We start from the raw sequence: 22942 nt of genomic DNA on the forward strand, positions 1-22942 counted from the left end.
TCAGCACGTGCTCTCCTTTCATGGTTAACCCCTTGCTGAACTGAAAACTCTGTACTGCAGTCCAGAACTGCTAATCATTTGCATCCCTAGTCTTTGTCAGACAAATGAAAAATGGCCAATGTGTTGATCGGTACAGCAAACCAAAGGTTCTAAGAAAGTTGGTGACAATCTGCAAATTTTTGGTGAATTAAATGACTCATGTCTTCATGCTGGAAGGCTGCTATCTTGTTAGTGTGCATGCTTTTGTCTTATGTGCCTAACTTGTTATATTGCAGTCGCTGTAGTTAACCTTCAATTTTGGGCAATGGGGCAACAAAGCAACATCTGATTTCACTTCTCTGTAAGACAGTGTGATGTAAGCTGACCTCAACTGCTTAATGCTGAAGGGAATTACTCTAATCTAATCTTCAAGTATTCAGGTGGTACTTAACAGGAGATAGGAAGATTTTTCTCTCCCTGGAGTGCAATCAGCCTTTTTTTTTTCTTTTTTTTTTTCTTTTTTAATTGCCTGCTGATGAAAATCCAGAGATTAGTCATTGTTGGACACAGTGCATGTGTGCTTTGAGGTGGCATAAAATTCTGTTCTAGTAAGGCTCAAACTTAAGAGTTAACTAAAAATTTTATCCCTCTCTCCCCCTGTCTCTGTGGGGACAGCAGACTGCCAAGAACTGTCTGTTTTCTATTTGCTTCTCAATACAAAGCATGGGTTGCCTGCTAGGGTAACTTCAATTTTTCATCAGCTTGTTTTTCCAGAAAGTCTTGGTCACAGATAGAGCCTCAGGCTCTTGGTTTTTTGCACAAACAGCTCTGTCTCCTGAGGGCTGAACTGGTTTAGTTTCATTAAAGTATAGTAGAAGTTTTATAAAAAGTAATGGGCTAGGGTTTAGAGACAATCAGGCCACATGATCTAACAGTTTTTTCTGGTTTTACATCCTGAGAAAGAAAAGTATGAAAGATATTCAAGTTTGCTGGTTTGATTTACTTTTCTTAAAGGAACTTCAGATATTTCATTCAGAGTGAGAAATCAGATATTTCATTTGTGGGAAAAGTTCCAGAGTCAAATAACTTGAAGTATCTTCAATTTAGGAATGCATATAAGAAAAATGATGATATGATGTATAATTTATCTTAAGAAGTATCTTTCAAGCCACCATGAACTGAATAATGCTTTATGTTCAGGAGCCTGTCCTTTAAAACTCACTTCTGTCTAATGTGTCTGTGGCTGCTCTCATTATCTATTTGTAAATCCTGTGCTTTTGGTTCCACTCTACATTTTCTCCCCATTAATGTTCAGTAAGAAATGATAACTCTTACTCTTTTGCCTACCTGTGAAAGACCATAAACCTAAGAGTTTTAAACACATATGTGGACTGTTTTTTTGTGAATCAAAATTCTGAGACTGTAATAGTTCTTGATGTGTGTTAGCACTTACATCTTTATGCATGGGAAAGAAAAATGAAAAATATTGTTTTATTTCAATAAGTATGCATTTTTGTTATGCACATGTACATAGGCAGTCCTGTGTAAGCAAAAACTGCGAGGTTAATTCAGGGGGGAATCTTGCCCCAATCTGTGCAACACTGGCATAGATTCATGGAGGTATTTTCATGTCTGTTGTTGTGTGCCACCTGTAAGACCAACAGCCAAGTGGATCTACGTAACCATAGACTTTCCGTCACTCTTTTCTCTATGCACCTCTCTCCATCCTTCCCTTCCTCTTTCTCTGTGGAGCTAGCTTTGACCTGGGCAGACTTTGCTCTTCTGACTTAGATTCTGCCATCCTTCTCCTAACTCAGTCACTTCCCAAGTCAATCTACGTGTTACTCAGTAAAACAGCAGAGGTTTGACAGCTAGCAGAACAGCAAAGTGGTGCTCTGGAAACATGCAAGAACTATTGGCATTAAGTTCCATTTACTCTTGCACTATGCAGTTAAAAATGTGTAAAAACTATTTCTAGTAAATTATTAATAAAACTTGGTGAAGTTGAGCTTTCCCAGTGCTAAATGGAAGAGGCATTGCTGCACAGCACTATCCTCATAGAGTTTACTAGTGGAGTGTGTCCATTTCATGATATTAGTTATATATTTGTCTCAGTTGTATGCTTGTTTCATTTAAAGTAAAGACATCAGAAGTTAATCATTATTTCTTTCCCAAGCATGCTTTTGAAAAATTACACTTTTAAAATTGTTAATATATTCATCATAAAAAGGAAAAATTCTTTGAAAATCTGTTTGCAATACAGTGTTCTTCTGATTAATAACCCTTGGAAATCAGTGCTCATTATACCATAAACATGACCTTTATAAAAACATCAGAAAAATCCAGCTGCAGAGTATGCCAGGTCAAAGATTTTTTTAAATGTCAAAAAATGTAAAGCTTTAAAATTAATGTGATTTTTATAATACTTGGCTGATGCTTGTATTTTTGCTTTATTTTATTTACTTATGGTGGGTTTTTTTTAAGTCTTTGTGGTTAGGATCTACTGGGAGATTGTGACCCCAGGGGAGCACATTTTGGGATAACACTTCATGCCCTTCAGCAGCTTCCTCCTTGTCATTCAACACTTAGATCCATTTAGTTTGTAACAACATTTTTGCTGGGCCTATAGCTGGTGAGATCTGGTAAGGTCTAGTTGCTCTCTAGTAGAGGCTACTAACCACGTACTTTGACCTGCTGGTTAGGACACATACACAATGCAGTAGTCAATAATGGTGCTGTCAGTCTAGCACTGTCAGAAAGTTTCTTTATCTGCTGAAAGCTGTAGAGAAACACTGTACATGCAGTTTTGGGGAAATGCACATTTGCAACACTGTGCCCTTCCTCTGACTTCACTGGATTGCAGTGCTCCTCTGAAAACACCCATGCTTCCCACACAGCTCACGATGTGCTTTAGCTTTAGTCTGGATGTAAATCTTTCTGATGCACACTAGAAATCATACTGTGGGTAGCTGCTTTATGTGGGAATAGCTAGCCAAGATGAAGACCTTATGGTCATGAGAAGAAAAGAGAAAGCTGTTTTTCCTTTCATATCCTGACAAAATTTTCTGGCCTGGCATTACTGCTTGGTGGTAGGAATGTCAGGATACTACTATATATTTCTAGCTCACTCTAGGCAAGGCAGGCTTTTCACTTCCTTGGGTTCACTCTCTTACTAAAGAAAGCAGAAAGTTATATAAAACATGAGCAGCAGGGGAAGGAACTGCAGAATAGAGCTGGGAATACATAGTTTGCCAAAAGTAAAGAGAATTATTAGTGCAGATGTGGACTCATCGATCCACTCATCTTCCCTCTAGCATTTATGGCTGGGAAGGAAAAACAGGTGTTGACATTGTCTTTGCTATCGTGAGATCGCTCAAGTCTGAGTGAAAGTGCATTCAGTTCACTACTAGGCTAAAACCAGGGAAGGATGTTTCAGTGTTTGGAGCCCTGAATTTAGGGACCTAGGGCTCAATTCCCTGACCTGACACAGATTCCTTTGTGAACTGTGAGCAGGTGACTTACGCTGTCTGTCCTAGGTTCTTAGCTGAAAAATGGGGATAATCTCTTGCCATGTAGAAATGTCCTGAGAATTAATACCAGAATTGCATGGAGAAAAATAAGGCTGCTGGGTATTGAACATTTGATTTTGTTTTGTAAGGCAAACAGAAATGAAAAGCTCCTCCATTCTCAAGAGGGAGGAGTGCTGAGGTTCATGGGCATTTTGCTTGTTTGTCTTCTCTGAAGCCATGATGCAGGCAGTCTTGGGCTTTCTGATTCTCTGGTAGCTGGCATGGCTGGTACTTGGTATGGGCAGCTGGTAATAAGCAAGGTGGCCCAATTGGATGATTTCTTGTTGTTTCCTTCTGCTAGAAACAGCCAGGACTTTACAGAAAGTGGAACATTCGTTTTGGATCATTTAATTTTCAGTGATCCAACAGCTTCCAATAGGGAAAAAAAAATCATCCAAATTTGTCTGACCAACTGGAATAAAACCTCAAAGGATTCCGAAGAGCTCAATTAGGTAGGTCATGTTGCTAAAATAAAAAGCTTAGCTGCTGCCCTTATGCAATTTATAATCCATAGAAGATGTTGCCCGTAATGAGTTAGTGGAATTCATTGCTAGACAGTGTTAAGTACTGAAGTTCAGATAGTGTTTTTTCAGTAGATTTTATTTAATCTAAAAAAAAAAAAAAAATTGGTACAGTGTTTCCTGTGGGCCACAGCATATTCTAGATATGGGGGAAAAGGAGTGATACTTTGTGGAGTTCATGGAGGCTCTTACATTAGTGTCCTTCTGGCCTGAGGTGGGTAAGGTCTGCACAGTGTTGTGCACTTTGATCCTATTCAGACAGACTGGACTTTATTGTCTGTAACTTGGGCCCACCCGTCTGTTAATGCAGATGGAGAATGGCAGAGGATCAGGAGGGAAGAAGGTAGCAAAAAGGCAGCAGGAATCTGAGCTTGATTACTAAAAGTAAGGACAATAATGAAAGGAGATAACGGATATCAGAGTATTCATGCAAATTTGTCTCTGCATTTTCGTAGTCCAGCATCACAATAGTATTTTCACAGGATTCTACAAAATGAAAGAAGAGGTCTACTCCTTTTGGTGTACAGAGGGGTACATTTTTCAATCAAAATTCTTGTATCAGGCTATATGATTTTATGTTTTTCAAAATGCCAGTAAGTAAGTGCGAAAGGAAAGACTTTCAAAAAAAACAGTATGATGCATAGTTGCAGACTTCTAAAACTAGTAATGATAATAAAAGGAATTCTTTTTCTGAACTAGCTCACTTTACAGGAATCACAGAATAAATATTCTCTTTAGACAAAGTAATACTTAGAATAGCAGCAAGTGACCAGAGCTGATTCAAACTTTCCAGGTGAATAGTGTATGTGCTGAAAAATGCACTCTATAAATAAATAGTGGGTACTGATTTGTGCCAAACTGGAAGAGTTTTACTTTTTTTAAAAAAAGGGAGGAAAAGAGGGAAAGAGATTAGAAAATATTTGAATATGTTTTTGTAATGAGTAGTTTTAAATTGTTTGGTTTCGGATGTTTGAAATTTGTCAGTATTTAAATAATAAAAATGGTTAAGTATCCAAGTAAAAACTATAGAATTTCCTTTTGGGTGAAAGAACTGTTTCAGCTGACACAATGATTTCCTTCCCCCGCCCCCCCCCCAAATTGTCTTTATTTTTTGGTTTGGCCAGTGAACTGAAAAATCAATTACTCGCAGATCTCCACAGCTGAGACAGTGTTGCATTCATCCTCTTCAAAGTGACTAGCCACTGTTAACTTTACTAACACTAAAACCTATGAAAGGAAAGCTTGTATTGCCACACAGTGTACTTGATCCTTAAGCTGTCTCAGGAGAGTCAAAGGGATAGAGGCTGGTGTGGCTGGAGACCCGTTTTGAGGGTTTTTCTTTTCTAGTGGGTGTCAAATATTTAATACAGTTGGTTTATTTCTTCCTTTTCTGAAACTAAGAGGGATTATATGCAACAATATTGTGTTTAAATGTGGATATCCTCATTTTTAAAATATTTTTGAGATTATCATCTAATGAAAGCACTCTCCAAAAAAAGTCTGTGAACAATGCAGGAGTCAAAAGCACTTTGTTTTAAGATCTTCATTTCCCCTTCAAAAAAGAAACAAATCACACACACAAAACAACAACAAAAAACCCCTACAAGAAACTGAGTTCTAACAATATAAATGGTCAGAAACTAGATTTTCTGAGCAATAAGTTTTCAACAGGCATCACGTTATTTGTTCACACACAACCTCCTTTCAATCAATACGGAATAATATGTAGCCTATTAAAATTAAATATTTAAAATTTAAAGTGTATCTGTTTATGCACATAAAAGGTACAGGTTGCATGTTAGCTAACTTTCTGTATGCTGAGTTCATATTTTAGTCACCTGAGTAGTGTAATAACTACTAATAAGTAGTTTAGTGATTAGTTGAAGCCTATTTTGCCATGTCAGGTTAGATCACTGGTACTACTTACTATGCAACTGAACTTACCTTTAAAGTGACAGTCCAGCAGTTTTTAAGAGAAGCATCTGTTGCAAAAATGAAGACTATCATACAGTGATAAAAGGGAGTACCCTAGTGACTACATGTCATGACAAATTACATTAAGCTAATTCCTAAAAGCCAGATCTACAATTCATGTCACATTGTCTCCTATATCCCAGAGAAAGTTATTCTTTTGTCTTTGGATGTCTTTAGATTTCCCATTTTATCAGATTCTCCGAAGACTTAAATGTGATATCCAATATTTTAGATAAAGGAAGTTCATTATTCATCATGGCTAACCTACTGTTCTTAATTGCTTATGTCTTTATTGTCTTTTTGAAGAAGATCCTTTCAAATATACCTTTTCTTCGGTCCACTGGCAAACTAAATTCGTAATGAATTAAAAATTCTAGCTGATATTGAGTTATCCAAAAGTAAGTTTCTTAGCATTTATAAGATAGAACATAAGCTCCCCACATATCCCTTCACTTTTATACTTTAAAATAGCCTGAGTTAGATTTCTTGAAAATTTTCTAGGAAAAAAGGTCCTCTTTTGGCTCAGGCTCTCTAGGATATATTGTAATGCTTACTGGGTGTGAACTGTCAGATATTAGGATCCTATATGAAAAATATTAATGATACTTTTTGAAGTTACCTTTTTAAGTTACCTAGAAGTTAACTTTTAAGTTGGAAACCAGTGGTGCATTCCCAGCTACTCCACTGAGTCATACCAGCTGAAAGGTTCTCTGAGCTTCTGCCAAGGCAGAATGTGTGTATTGTTTTGACCTCAAATAAGCTATCATGGAAATATTGGGAGAGGAATGAGAGATGGGGTGGAAAACTTGGGAATAGCCATATCTTGGAGAAACCAAATTATGATACTGAAAACAAACTCAGACTCCAGGATGGAAGGGAAATTGAACATTAGTTTAGAGTGTCTCTGATATATTGAAAATGGCTGTATACGTGGGCAGAAGGAAAGAATTGCAAAGTAATGAAGGAATGAAAATGGAACTCTGCAGAGATTTGCTTTTTCACTTGCTGTTTATGGTGGTAATAGTTAGTGATGGAAGAACTGCAAAAGATCTAGATTAATGGAGTATTACTTTAGAGTTCCTGCCCAGTTTACATACCTCCACGTTTCAAATACATTGCAAAAAATTATCTACATTATTTGTGTCTGCAAAATTTGGGCTGGATATTTCCTTAGGAGAGGCTATTTGATAATAGATCTGGCGATTCTTTTTCTGGAAACTAAACCTGCAGCTGAGTTTAAAGGATTGGGAATGGAAGTGTGCATGAGGAAAAGCTATGCAGGGGAAGATGTAGCATATCTTTCTCTATAGCCAAGTCACAAAATATAGCAATATGCGGTTGCCAAACTGTTGAGCTGTTTGTTAGGGGACCTGAGGAACAGGGATCTTGACCTCCTCCAGAATCGTTAAGGAAACTTGTTATTTATTATCCTGTATATAAAAATCATCCTGCTCTATCATGTCTGTTTACTCCAAGACTATTTTCTTTTGTTTCCTTTGTGCATATTCAGTCTTTGTGCTTCTCTTAATCCAGATTTCAGAGGCAGTACTTACAGCTGTTTATACTCTTTACCTAGCACTGATCTGAGGTATATTTCAGGTGAACTGGGCACAAAAATTTGCATGGGAGACTTTCTTATCAGAAAATGCTATTTCATTGAAAGCAAAAATTTTCCCCAGAAGGTGTTAATTTTTTGTAAAGAATTGTGACAAAAATTTCTTTAAGATAAGGTCAAAACTTTAGCATTTTTAAAGAAATCTGGTTTCTTCTTTTTGGAATGACTTCTCATTTTAAAATCTATTTTCAATTCCGTAGTGAAACATGGTCTCTAAAGTCAAAACTGGGGGGAAAAAAACAGTATTTATTCACATTCCAACTCAAAACAAATAAAATGTGACAATTCCTTATGGAATGGACAGTTTGAGGCTGAACCTGCAGGAATCATCTCTTCATCTGAATGTTTCTGTTGTCTTCCCTTGGTTCTGGGTACAGGCAAGAAAGGTGTTGTAGTGACGAAGTTCATATCACCAGTGGTCTCTGAAGGAGAACCGCTTGAGTAGGCTGTGCTACAAAAAGCATGAACCTCAAGTTGCACACGTGGCTTTGTACCACGTAGGCTGTCTGTGCTCAGAGCATAATGCTGTATTGCAAAACAAATTACCTAGTGATATGGCAAAATGTTTGGTCCCAACTGGCGACGCAAAAGTGCATTCATGTGTAAAAATGCACAGTTTGATTGACACTGGGGGAGTTCTTAAAAACTGTCTCGATGAGATATAGGAAGGGGCAAAGGTTCGTGGCAAGCTTTTCTTCAAACTTGTTCGCTCACACTTACCTTGGATGTATTGCCAGTGCCTCTGGCCAAGAGATTATCTTGCCTGTGTTTTAAATTGCCTGAAAATTGCAGAAATGAATGATTACTTCAGTCCTGGTTAAAATACTGAGCTAATTAAGCTTCTAAGTTGTATTGTTCCTGTGCTTCTGACAAACAAAACTGAGGTAAAAACATTGACATGAATTTCCCAAATGTCTGGAACATTCATCTCCCATTTAGGATCTGAATGGGCTGGAAAGACTCTTCCTCTTTAGGAAGACATTAGACTATAATATCACTAACTTGTAACACTGGAATTAGTAAATATGCTAGTATCCTCCTATTTTAACAAATTGTAGCACGCTACTCATAAAATGTAACTTTAGACTCGTACTGCATTACATTTTAGGGAGGACTGTTATGTCTCTTAAGTCAGGCTACGCATGCACCTAGTTTTTGGCAAGGATGTCTATGCGAACTTCAGGTAATAGTACAGAGCATCAAGTACAGGCTGTGGACAAAGCCTGTCAGTGGTGTGGGATGTTATCCTAGCTTTATTGGTCAAAGTGGAACTCCAAACCTTGCTGGTAGGAAATATGTAAAAAGGCTGACATTGAGCCTTCATTGTGTGTTGATCAGCAGTGTTCCATCTGCACAGGGAAAGCTATGGAGGTCTTTCTGTAGAAGCTTATCATACAGAACACCAAAACAGTCATAAGAAACTTTATGGTTCCTCACCTTGATCCAGTGTTCAGTAACACTGGATAACTAAAAAGGACCGATGTCTTGCTATAGTAATTTTCTAAGTGTGCTGTTTTCACACATAGCACCACTTATTTACAAAGTAAATTCTGCTTTATGAGTTTTAGTGCATCTCTCTTTCTTTACCTTCAGTTTGGCTTTCTCACTTCTCATGTTTTCCTTCGGTCATCATTTCTGCCCTTGATATTGCCTTCTTTACAATAAGAATTTATCTACATGTGCTCTTCAAGAACTCTTCCCAGTGGGCTTCTACCCCTCTCCATCTCTCTGCTGATGGATTAGATGGGAAATAGTTAATGTTAACATTCCCAAATGTTGTCCAAAGGTTTTTCAGTTAAGCTGAGTCACAAAAATGGTTGCCATTGCTTCAGGTTTTCTGTTGCTGATTCTAGACTGCAACTCTGTACTTATTAAATGGAAAGAGAAGCTAATTTCTGCAGCCATAAACATTAGAGAATTTCTTTCAAGCAAAAGCTCAAATTTCATGATACATATCACATGCTCCATCGTTAAGGGACATGTCTGACACTATTGCAAAAACAGAGAGCAGCTGTGCTCCTGAACATACTCATTTTCTGTGCCACTGTAGCCAGAACTGTGGTAGATTTTAAACTCTGTTCCAGAGGCTCTGAGTCCCAGCCAAGGTCCTGCAGAGCTGGCTGAATTTTTCCTTTTAAAGCGTGTTCTCGTCCCCAGATGACTTTGAGCAGCACTGTCTGGCAGCAGCAGGTGGGTGAGTGCCTAGTCATGCCACAGGGAAGGATCACAGAACAGAAATATTTCATCCTTCATGGCATGGTATCCTAGAAGAGTATGGGATAGCAATGCTGTTGCTCCAGGTAATCCGAACCTGCAAGGCTCTCCTCCATAGCACTGAGATAATACACTTGACGAGCTGGGTCCCCAAGCATAGGTGGTATTTTTCAGTCCAGTTTGCATTTGCATTTGTGAGTTGTAGGATGTTTAATCAGCTTCAAATTCTTTGCTACTGCCAGGCAAATGCTCACCTTGGCATTTCTGTGTGATTCTGTACAATCTCAGGTGCAACGTGGAGACTTCTTAGTAAGGTTTTTATTAGTAGGAGTGACGACTTCTTCATGGTCTGTAAAAGCTTTAAGTGTGAAAAATTAAGTATTTCCAGCATCTAAAAAAATATCTTTATGGGTCTTTCCTATTCAGAGGGGGTAAGATTGACCTGTTGAACAGTACTTTATTGTCATTTTGACCTGTTAAATTTATTTTTACACTGTTTTTGTAATAATTCCATGGGAATGCAGCAATTGCCAAACCAATGGCAATAATTAAATACTTGATGATTCTATGCTGGTGAGCTATGGAAAGCAGAGCTGCTTGTCCTCTGCTTTTCTGTTGCCCATATCCTTAGCTGCTGCATTTGAAGAGTGATTCGGTACACTCTTACATTGAGGTAAATGTAGAAATTACTCAAAAAATGGCGCTTACTCTAGGGCAAAAACTAGGATGAGATTGGAGTGAACCTTAATCCAATATCTTTGGTTTACTAGTGGGTAATGTTTTCCTTTCAATGATTCTTAGTGAAATGCTTCACAGAGGAGCTGAAAGTTGGCAAAAAATACTGTCTTTGAAAATTTGGCTCCAGCTGATTTTATACCTAGAAGCAGAATGGTGGGTGATCTCCCACAACTGGTTAATTAAATCCTGTGTTGTTAGCCCTCAATTAGACGTATTAAATTGCAAACCTTGTTAGCAGATTTGCTGGCCAAATATGGAGAGATTCCGTATATCATTCTGACTACTTTATATTTGGGCTCTTAAAGAATGTATGCAGCTTGTCTAATGAAGCGTCTGTATGTACGAGAGGAAAAAAAGAAACAGATTTCAGATCTCTCCCTCTGTTGGTCTGTCTGTCTGTGTCTCTGTTCAATGAGTGGGGTAAAACTCCCCTTACAGTTTCTTTTAATGTTTCTTGGACTCTTACCAGCAGGTTTTTACAGTCTGTTGCCTGCCTCTCAGATTAGAAGAACACTGGCATATTTTAACAGTTTCCTAGGACCCAAATAGTCTTTAATTAACAGGGAATTGATGTTTTGGAGTACAACCAAAGCATGGGAGACACTGGAAGCAGAGAACAGGCTTGGATCCTTCCAGCTTTTAGCTGGCTGTGGTAAGGGGCAAACAAATAAGTAAAATAGGGTCCATTGCAAACAGGTAGCAACTTATTGGTATGCAAGGGGATTTCTTCATTTGCATTACAGTCGCACAGAGCTGGTGGTTGGTAGCATTAGCTGGGAGGAGCTTTCTGCTGCACAGTCTGAATCAGCTCCACCCCTTGCAAGAGCAGAAAGTGTTCGTCGGTACCTTCCCATAAACAGAATTTTGGTGGCTGCTGAAACTGTTCTTAATTTAGATTTATATTGATCAACGGTTGAGGCAGCAAGGTATGTTGTGTTTGTGAGGTTTAGGTTGACTCTGAAGCTGTAAACTCCACGAGTGAGCATTTAATTAAAAAATCAAAAGTCTACAAGTGACATGACTTTTGCTGAGCCGAACAGCTAGTTGTTGTTCTTTTTCTTCTGGAGCAGTTTGCCTTTGGAGGGTTGAGCAACAGAGTTGGGATGAAACACTGAAATTATAGCAGAATGATACTAACTGAAGTTCTAAAGGAAGTCAGACATACGCTGAACTATTGTTCCAGATAATCCATAGAAAGAAATGGTTTATTAGCTAATTTTAAATAACGATAGACTGATACCTGAAGCAATTACTGGCAAAGAATTATAATCAACAGTCACTGAGTCAGCTGTGCTCTTTTTCAGTAATGCAGTAATTTGTGGACAAATAAAAATGTATTTGTTCAATCCAATATTTTTTGTGTTGGCTTCCCCCGCCCCCCATCATAGTCCTTGCTGAATGCCTTCTGTCTCTTTCTACATGTAGGTGGTACGTGCCAGAGCCCTGCTCTTCCAGCCCTAGTGCGTCCTCCTGCTCCACCTTTGCAGCCATCGCTGGATATTAAACCATTTCTTCCGTTTCCTCTGGACACTGCCGCAGCAGTCAATCTCTTCCCCAACTTCAATGCAGTAAGTACACTCCTAACAGTTACTGTCCACCTCAGTGAGCCACAGTTTCCATGGAAGACTCAAGAGGGCACAAAGTAGAATTTTATGTACTCAATTAAACCTGGAATATCCTCTCCCTTACTGAGGGCCAAATAGCTCTTTCACACATGCTGGTAGGCCATAAATTAAAGCCTAGCTGAGTGTTAGTAAGAAGTAATGTAGAAGGAAAAAATTATATGATCCCAAGTGACACGCAATAAAGTTGCAGGCCATATTCAGTCCCAGGGCTTGTGAGTTTCCCACTGTATTAAGACATGCAGAGTTTCACTGACTTACAGTTTGCTGCAACTCTCAGAGAGTGAAACTCTCAGAGCGATGGTGTTCTACATCCCATCTCCAACAAGCTTCCTGAGAAATATTTAAAATTTACAGATTGGAGGGGCTACAAAAGATATAACTGTTGGGGCAATTAAAGTAAGAATGAGAACAGCATTAGCTGGTATATGAGGTATTCACTGGCAAACAACCCATTGTATTTTTTTCAGGTTAGGATATGTTATTTCTCACACCTTGGGTTAAAACAAGGTTAGATTTCTCCTTAATAATTTTTTTACTTAGTCATATTATCTATGATTATAGAAAACTTATTCCTCCTTAATGAAAATACTTATTTTACTGATGTATGTCATGAATGTTTCAATTTTCCTGTTTCTGGCTGACATATTTAATGCTCTAAAAGAAAAAAAATAAGTCTAAATTGGTTTTATGTTAATTTTGACTTTATAGAATTATACCCCTTTTTAATTTGAACATACTCTGGGAAGTTCTTTTCCTTATTTAGATATACTATATATAGAAAAAAAAACCCTAAGAATGTGTGTACTTACCTACTTTGAGAGACACAGAGAAGGGTGGAATTTGCCATGCCAAAACAATTCTAATTAACATGCAAAAATCTTAATTACAATAATTAAGAGTAGTAAAAGAACATGCCCATTCTAGAAGCAATTTGTAGTAATCAATAGCAAATTTCCATAATTAAATGTTCATTTATTTACCTTTTATGGATGTTCATTTTGCTTTAAAGTAATTAAAATGAACTAATTGTAAAAACTATTTATTTATGCAGTCTTAAATTCAAACAATTCACAGCATTAATAGAGATCAGAGGAACTATAAGCTGCAAGTCTTAAAATGCTCAGAAACAATATCAAAGAATTATTATTACAAAGAACCTTTTTATTACAAAGAAACTTTTTCAAATTTTAAAATGTATATAGGTATGCAGCAAAGTTTTAAAAAGTCCTGGTTTTAACCAAGTTACTGATAACTCATAATGAAATGGATAAACCATTAGACTTGTTTAGTATGCTTTAGGATTGGGGTTTTTTTACCAGTTTTCCTTTGTGATCACTGTTCGTATTTAATGCAATAGGCCAGCTGAATTTTTAGAAATTGTCTGTTAGAATTTCTGGTTTTTTCAGGATTTTCCATAGTTCAGAGTCTTCAGATTGTTTTGTTAATTGTTTAACTCTGCATAATTCAAATGCAATTTTAATGATGAATTTAATAAATAATTGTTCATCTTGTGTCGTTCCATAAATTTGCTGTTTTTTTTTTCTTACAAAGATTGATTTTATACTGTAATTATTGGGGGGGGGGGGGGGGGGGGGGTGGGAAGGGAAGATGTGCTGGTATTAATTTGGAAGTAAGAAACTAAAAATAGACTCCTATCAAAACTCTGTTATTCCTGAACATCATCTTAGTAGTATATCATTTGGTATAAGCACTGTAGTTGGACTTTACAGACTCCTCGTCTTCAATTTTCAGTAAACTAAGCCTAGGTTTCAAGAGTGAGACTAGCAGCCCTTTTTAACAGAACTCTGAAGTTTGTTCCCATAAAAAGTACTGCTTCCTGTGATGTGTGGCCATCTGCCAAGTCCACCTTTGCTGACTATGTCAGTCCCAAGCGTGAGGATGCTGTCATCAGAGCTGCTGTCACCTGCCTTGCTGCTCATAGTCTTTGCCTTGCAACATGACCTTTGCCTTCTCACTGTGTGTGCTGACATGCAGCATCATCCTCAGTGTTCCCATTTTCATTCTGAACAGTACATTATTGAACGCTGCTATTTTTAGCTCATATGCCAGAGCTGGTTAATGGCATCCTCCAAACATGTAGGCTAGCTGAGAAGTTCTGCATATTTCCAGAAATTCTTTCCAAGCTGATGAATCTTTTGGGGACACATCAGCTGCTGCTGAGCATTACCAGCCTAAGGAGAAGGTAACCCACAAGTCATATTAGACTTTAAACAGGATGTCTGACAAGGGCTTTAAGTGTGTGAATGTGAGACAGAAAATAAGTGTTTAACCAAAAAATGATCTTCGTAAATACGCACGCTCATGAACAATTGTAGCTGTTGATAATGCTTTGTATTCATTGACTTCATTGACAATCCTACACAGTGTCGGCGGAGAAGCATTTATGTTCTGTGGCTAAACCAAGATCAAGCAGGTGGTCAGTTAACAACACCTGAACTGGACGTTCTCTCTCATGTTGTTGATAAATTAACTTTACCCTTGATTGAGACATCAAGGTCACAGATTGTGTCTTAGGAAATGGATTTCTAAAGACCTCTTGACCCTTGCACAATTCCACAGGAACTAATGAGTTTGGCAGCATGTCCAGGCTACTTCCCAAGAGGCTAGAAGGAAGTCCAGAGCTTTGGCCATTTACTGGACACATTTCAACAGCCTTCACTTGAGAAGAGCATGATCAAGGAGAAACTTGAGTAAAAATTCAGTCATGTTTCAGAGAAAAGAAGCGGTGTCTGGTTATGGCAATCCTAACTCAACTTGAGAGTTTGGTTGTGATAGGCATAGGCATCTGAGCTAATCAGCCTAAGTTTCTTCACAAAAGATAATGGAGAAAAACGAGCAATTTCTCCAGTTTTTTAAGTGGAGAAAAATAGACAAAAGTAGGTTGCAATGCAAGCACCCTGTGCGTCTACTTTGGCATGAGGTGAAGTGAACCCTGACAGTTCTCATTCGTCTCTGCTGACTATAATGAGGGACTGGCTCAGCTGCATCTACATTTAGTTAGATGAATTCCATATTATGGGACAGGTCATAAGCTATTCACAGCTGATATATTAAATTACTCAGAAATCAGGTGACAGAAGTGCTGACTTTGTATTGTATGTTTACAGAGCAATGCTCCCATTTTTCAAGCAGTTATGCTTCTAATGTTATCTGAAGACAATCTTAAGGGAATTTGAGGATTCAGATGAACTGGATAGAAATATTAGGGGAGGTGAAAGCAAAAGTAACTTACCAATGGAGAATCATCTCAAGCACATACACAAGAACTAACAAAACCAAATACTGATCTTAAGTATCACAAATAATAATAGTAAGGTGCCTTCTACAAAGGCAAAAGCTTTCCTTGGAGCAGAGAATAGAAGAGATAACATGGAGTGTGTAAACTTTTATCAGTAATATCTCTGGACACTGAGGAGAGGGAGAAGTAAAAAGTGAGTAACCTGAGAAATGCAAGGAAGATAACATGTGAACCTTTGAACCATACAGTTTCAGGAGGAACATTTTCTATTTATACAAGAAAGCGTAAAGCAAATGTACCAATTAACAGTCTGGTTAGCTGAACATTTGTAGGTGCTATGCTCTTAATTGTGAAGCAAATGGGTACCCTCAAGTCCTGTGTAAAAAAGAAATTTTAACAACACAGCTGTTTAAACTGAAAACAGCCCACTGGTGCAGACCCTGAAGAATTCCAAGTTCTTTGCAAGTTTAGCTGATATAAAAAGATGAATCAAGTGTATGGGATTTAAATGGCTAAATTTTATGAAAGAAAGAAACTACAACTATTAACAATGCTTATGTAGCTTTTTAAAATATGACTTGAAGATTGTTAGAGGAATGGAAAAATAATTAAATTGTCTATTCTGAAAAATGGTTGAGATCATTTAGCAAATATTTGGTATGCTTCTGCATTTTCATCTGCAGAGTGAGAAGCTTTAAGTCTGTGTGCTTCTAAGAACTAGTCCTTAGAGATACAAAGCTTTAGTAGTTGTATTGAATACACACTGGTCTGTGAGTGCATGTGAATGCGCATGTGTGGTGTTTCTGTTCATGAGCCAATGGCTGGCTGCAAAGAAATTTCACAAAGCATCAAAGTCTAGAAGTTAATTAACTTTTAGGACAATATTGTTATGAGTCCCTGGACTAAGAGAAAATGCTTCATTTTGCTAGACATCAGCGTCAGCCCTAAGTGACCCTCCCACAGAAAAAAACTCAGATCTTTTTTATAGTCTCCATCAAAGTACAGATGCATCAGAAACCAGGTTTTACTTATTTCTGAAGCTCTCAGAATTATATATTTCAGCCTCCTGAGAGACAGAATCTAGAGTTTACAAATCCAGGACATTTGCTATTACTAGGTGGAAAATCAGACAATGCGTTGCACTCCTTGTTTGTTTATTCTTTGAAGGATATGCTGACCATTTTCCTGAAAAATTTCTAAAAAATATTATATCACACTTTGTAGACTGTAGTATGAACGTAATCTGTAGTGGAAGAGGTCCACAGTGCAGAAGATCTGAGTAAATGCTTGTAAGCAGAAATAGGGATGTTGCTTGAAAAGCTCCATCCTAACTCCAAATTAAAGCCTGATCTCCCCTTGTTGCCAGTGGAAAGTTTCCCAAAGAAGCATCCTTTGGAAAGAAACATGATTACAATTTTGACTAGAAACATATGACTTGGAAGAGCAGTGGCAATGTCAGAACTGTATTAAACATGGATGGAAAATGAACTATTACTCCACATACATCTCTTTCTCATGATCCATCTGTAGTGATCCGTGTTCAGTCCCCTGATTTTTCCTGTTTGCTTGTTCTATGCCAATAGCCCCAGGTGCAGTATTAAGGGCTTCACGTTTCACCTTCCCCTGGTAGAGGTTTGCCATATGGGAAAGGAGGAGGAGGTAACAGTGGCCATTGCCCATAGGTTAGGGCTCCAGGGGCAGCTTGGGTTAGGGTGCCAATGTAGTGCTCCTTGCTTCCTGAAAACCAGCCTGTGCAACATCCTAACAGCTTCCAAGGCAGCACAAAGGCTGCACCCTATAGAAGTGAAGCTTGTGTTTGTAGGTATCGGTAGCAGGCAATTATGGCTGGCTTTTTTCACTGGGAGCTGCTTTTCTCCCTGCTCTGGTCTTGCTGTCGGACTCTGCCTGGCCTGCTGATAACCACTGCGTTGGCTTGGACAGAGCGTAGCTTCGTGGTTGTTTGGGAAATGCAGTCTTCTCCTATTGTGGCCAGACAACTGATAGAAATGGACAATGTAGAAAACCTACCTGCTGACAAATATTTCTGGGAAGGGTTATACCAGGAAATGTGGAGAAAACCTGTCAAAAAGTTGCCAGAAGACACTTTAAAAATCTTTTTCTTAGGCTTTTGTCCTGGATAGTTTTTTATCTAGCGGAGAGATATGTGCTGCAGAAATGATGTGCTAATTTTCTGGATGTTATGAATAAGATGTAGCTTTTGATAGTGAAGAGTGGAGGAGAAAGCTGAAATACATGTTAGTTTTTCTAAACATTAGCAGCCTGAAATTTACAAAATAAACCCACTTTTTTTGTATGTCTCTACAGAATGGTTTTGTTTTGTTTTCTGACTTAATTGAGCAGAGGAGCATAATGAGACTATTTTACCTCATTATATAAAATCCTTTAAAGTTCAGTAGTGAAGACATGCTGTCAGAATGCTTAGTTTCCAGAAGAGGATAGTCAGGGGACAACACAATGGCCTCAGTTTCATGTGAATCAAAATGGAATACTGCCTATATAGAAGAACTTGGCAGTAAAAATATAGTCTGTGCTGATTTTTAATGTTATTTCCATGAGAAGGACCTTTATCAGGTGGAGAACTGCACTGCACCAAATTGTTAATTTGTCAGACAAACAGAGGGGATTATTGCTTCTGGGGATATTCCTTGCATGGCTGCTCATTTACAGGTGTCTAGAAACAGGGGGTTTGGCTTGCTCTTTTTCTTTCCATAGCACTGCAATTGAGCTGTAACATAGCTATACTCTTTTTTATGGTCTGTATCTCTATTGCTGTCTAGCTGAATATTTTTCAAAATAGGGAAGATTGCAAAAATAATGTTTGGGTTCAGGAATTCTTTATTATAATAACATTTTCATTGCTGGCCAGGACATTTAATTAAGAAGTCTGCAGGGGAAGAAGAGGGATTAGGGAATGAGCAAACACAAGAAAATCCTGGCAATTCAGATGTTTTTATTTGGTGCTTGCAAAACAGGAATGAATCAACATCAGCATGAAATATTCAGTTATTTGAATTGGCCAGATTTATTTGCTGTACATTTAAATCCTTAATCTACACCCTGGGCTCTGTTTGAAATAACAGTAAAGCTCTGATTCTCTGATGCAGAGGAAATGTTCACAGCTCAGAAGACATGATGAAATTAAGCTCTTTGTCTTTTTCCAGTTTTGAGTCAGTTTAGGGTGGATCCGGATCTCCAGGAATACTCTGTCTGCCTGTTCTTATGTATGGTCTATGCTCTATGTCACAAACAGGGAACAGAGCTCATATTTTGACTTTGTATAAATGAGTGTTCCTGCAACCCTCAGGTAACCTTCCCATGGTTGTGTGTTATTGCATGGCTGTTATTTTCCTTTGCACTGCCAAGTGGCTGGGGAGTAGAGTCTCAACTCACTAGCAATTGTCTCCAGAATGATTGCTATTATTTTCTTTGGACTTGATGCATTGTTAAGGAGCACCCTAAAAAATCTAGCCTTAATCTCTTTGCAACCTCCTCTAAAAATTTTTGGCCTCTGCTTGCAACTTATAGCTCGGACTCCTGCAAGTTTCAACCCAGGCATCAACAGAAGTTTTCTTGTTATCTTTCTCTTAGTGTTACCATACATTTTAGCAGCACTCCTGGCCCTGGTTTTGGGATTGCTTTCACTAGGCCCATGTGACCCTCGTGAAGTTCAAGAAGGCCAAGTGCAAGGTTCTGCACCTGGGTTGGGGCAATCCCCAATATCAATAGAGACAGGGTGATAAATGGATTGAGAGCCCTGTGGAGAAGGACTTGGGGGTGCTGGTGGATGAAAAATTGGATATTAGCTGGCAATGTGCGCTTGCAGCCCCGAAAGCCAGTCATACCCTGGGCTGCATAAAAAGCAGCATGGCCAGCAGGTCGAGGGAGGTGATTCTCCCCCTCTACTCTGCTCTTATGAGACCCTACCTGGAGTACAGCATCCGGTTCTGGGGTCCCCAATAAAAAAAATACATGGACCTGTTAGAGCAGGTCTAGAGGAGGGCCACGAAAATGGTCAGAGGGGTGGAACACCTCTCCTATGAAGAAAGGCTGAGAGAGTTGGGGTTGTTCAGCCTGGAGAAGAGAAGGCTCTGGAAGGACCTTATTATGACAACTCAATACTTAAAGGGGACTCATAAGAAAGATGGAGAGAGATTTTTTTACCAGGGCCTGTAGTGACAGAACAAGGGGCAATGTTTTTAAACTGAAAGAGGGTAGGTTTAGATTGGAAGAAAGAAATTTTTTACTAGGGAGGTGGTGAGACACTGGAACAGATTGTCCAGAGAAGTTGTGCATGCCCCATCATTGAAAGCGTTCAAGGTCAGGTTGGATGGGGCTTTGAGCAACCTGATCTGGTGAAAGATGTCCCTGCCCATGGTAGGGAGGTTGGACTTGATGATCTTTAAAGGTCCTTTCCAACTCAACCCATTCTCTGATTCCTCACAATTTATTTGAGCAGTTTTAGGATTATGTTCCAATTAGGGAATTAACAGTCTCCTATGCTTAAGATGAGCAGCTCTCACCTCTTGCCACATAGAATACAGCAGTCTTGAGAGCTTAGAGGAGTTCGTTCATGGGTACAAATGGGTAGATACCATTAAAAAAATCCACTAAAATGTTTTATTTTTATTTAAATTAAATTTTTATCAAGGGTGCTCCAACCTTCTGTGATTGCTTTCAGCAGAAATTCAGGTTTCTAGGATGCGTGTTCTCCTGGGGAAGCAAATGTTAAGATTATCTTAAAATAGCCTAAGTTTGTGTCATTTCGCCTTACTGAACATTATAATACCTATCCTTGAATTCATCCCTGTAACTATAATGTGGATGTAAATTACCCGACCATACCAGTTTCCTGGTTGCTGTCCAGTTTTCGGAGTATAATGTGTGCCTTTGGTAAATCTGTTTTGATTTATCTGGAAGACTTATTTCCAGTATGTGTGTAATAGCATCACCTGTGTTTGGCCTTCTCCAGCTACCATCTCTGTTGACATTCAGCTCTGTGGCCTCATTCAAGGTCCTTATGGATGCGGGTGGTCATTTGTCAATTGTCGCCTGCAGATTGTATTTACTTTGTGGGTGCAGATAGGATGCTGTTCTTCGTGCAGGCTGAGCATATAGCCCATGCACTTCCACCATCTGTTTGATAGCTCACAGTTTCTTCAGGATTTTTCTGGCAGTATATCACTCTCCAGTCACTCAGCAGCTTGTGGCTGAAGAACAGATGTTTGTGTTGCTCCTTTTTGCCATGTGAGAATGGGTGGACTTCTAACTAGTCTCCACCAATTCTCATGTCCATAATTAACTGAAAAGGTCTGAGGCAGAAGCACCGTGTTTGTATATGGAACATAAAATTGAAGGCATTTTCATGAGCAGTGTTGTAGGCTGGAAATGATCTCTGGACAAAGGTCTCCACATACCTAAAAATGATACACAGCAAGCTTTGTTTTCTGTGTATTTTTTTTGTTTGTGGTTTCTTGTTATTGTTAAAACAATCAATAGGATCTAAATATCTCACATGCTTGTTTGTTTAACTGATGATTAGTAATAGTGAAAGAATAGACTTTCTGAGTTATCTCATCCTGCCTTACACATTTGCTGGAGGGCACTGCACAGTGCACTGACAGATAACTTGCTGTTGGAAAGCCATAGTATCCAAGGCAAAGGCAATAGCATAGCCTTTATTGGGGACTGAGGGTCCCTCAGGCTTTTGCTTTGCATGCAAAACATTCTCGTAAAGGAAATTAAATGAAGTACTCTTCAGCTATGTCAAGTCTTGATGAGTGGAATTACTTAAAACTAAATTTTATAAAGCATTTTGTAAAGCATTTTAAATAATGTTTTAATCAGTTGATGTTTACACCCTTTGTCTTAATAGCACTCAGATGAAAAAGATCAATGATTATTTTATTCTGCAAAGACTATAAAACTTTAATGGGTTGCATAATAAGTATAACTCATAAAATCTACAGTTTAAATATGGATGGTTATTAACCTGTTTTTAAAAAGCTGCAATTAAAGTGAAAAGGAATTACTTAAGCAATGATTTGATTACTGTAGTCTGAGGGAGAAAGAGTGATAAATTTCTAACATCAGTATTATTTCTGTTGATGAGACAGACATTTGGAAAGATTCAAAATAAGGCATGAATCTTTCCTAGCCTTAGGCATGTTTGCGTTGCTAACCTAGCTGAATAACTATTTATTGATTTTTTTTTTTTTTTTTTTGGTACAACCTGCAGTTTGCTCCTCTTAGGAATTTCAAAGATAACTGTTGAAAAAAGCATGAGTTTGCATGACAGGTAATTTTACACACAGTAAATACATTCCTAAGCACAATTACCTTGTTAATTGCTTATTCATAACATGTAGTAACAGTGCTGCTGTTATTCAAGAACTTGTCCTAAAACACACTCGCTTTTATCTTTTATGATAATGGAAAGATTTGGGGCTCGCTCTTTCCCACTCTTTTTAGTCACAGTAGTTTGGGCTGGTAAATGGCACATGCTGAAGAACTTATTTATCTGGAGTCATTGTATGATGTACTCTCTGACAGAATATTTCTGTAATGTCCATGTCCTGTCTAATTTATTTTATCCTAACATTTTTTTGATAAGGGAAGAAAATCCCCAAAGGTTATATGTTGGACTTACTTACACAGTAGAATTGGATATAGAACTCCAGATTCTCATGCAACTACTGTTTTTCCTGGCATCTTTCCTTTGGCTCTACTGAATGCTTAAAGTAATATCGTGTAAATATCCATACAGATTAAATTAGTAATCAAAACAATTCATAAAAAATAGTACAAAATCTCATATCTCTCAGGAAATCAGTTTCTGTTTTAAATACATTGGATTATATAAAATAGATGAGTATCAAATTCTTACTATTTAAAAGAATATAAATCAATGGTTTTCTGTCAAACATTATATTTTGTCCAGAATTAAATGCTTTGTGATGTCATGAGTAAAAAGTTTTAGATGACATATTACACTTACATATTAATTTTTATCAGAAAGAATAAAAAATTTTAAATAAATTGTGTAGTTCCCTTACACAACAAAAGCAATCATGTTTAGAATGAAATGTAAAAGCTGTCTTAACAACTCACAACAGAAGTCTGAATAGTCTATAACTGAATGAAAATTGCAAATAAAAAATAAAAAGATATATAGCAAAGAGACATTCTTAATTACAGTTAGAGGTGCTTTAAAGCCTGCTGGAAAGCTGACCAGGAGAAGTTTCTTTCAGTAGTTTGCTACTGTGAAATTGCTAGGATGTTTGAATGGTAGAGAGAGCAATCCTAATGAATGGAGACCATGGCAAGAGTTCCTGCAGTTGAACAAAATAACTCTGTGAAGGGAATATTTGAAGAAAATTTTAGGGGACTGGTATTACTTTAAGTTATTCCTGGGACATTTGTCAAGAAGC

At 38.0% G+C, this 22942-nt stretch overlaps 1 protein-coding gene across 2 annotated transcripts in view; it reads left to right on the forward strand.

Annotated features, from left to right (window-relative positions):
* The window catches only part of ZNF385D (zinc finger protein 385D), a 412620-nt gene that overhangs the window by 259573 nt on the left and 130105 nt on the right, over positions 1-22942 (forward strand). For both annotated transcript variants that reach the window (XM_050891944.1, XM_050891945.1), the window contains one exon: positions 12036-12178. In XM_050891944.1, the coding sequence (XP_050747901.1) occupies positions 12036-12178 (143 nt within the window). The remainder of the gene's footprint in view (positions 1-12035; positions 12179-22942) is intronic.

Source organism: Gymnogyps californianus, chromosome 2, assembly GCF_018139145.2.
Source record: "Gymnogyps californianus isolate 813 chromosome 2, ASM1813914v2, whole genome shotgun sequence".
Classification (NCBI taxonomy): Eukaryota; Metazoa; Chordata; class Aves; order Accipitriformes; family Cathartidae; genus Gymnogyps; species Gymnogyps californianus.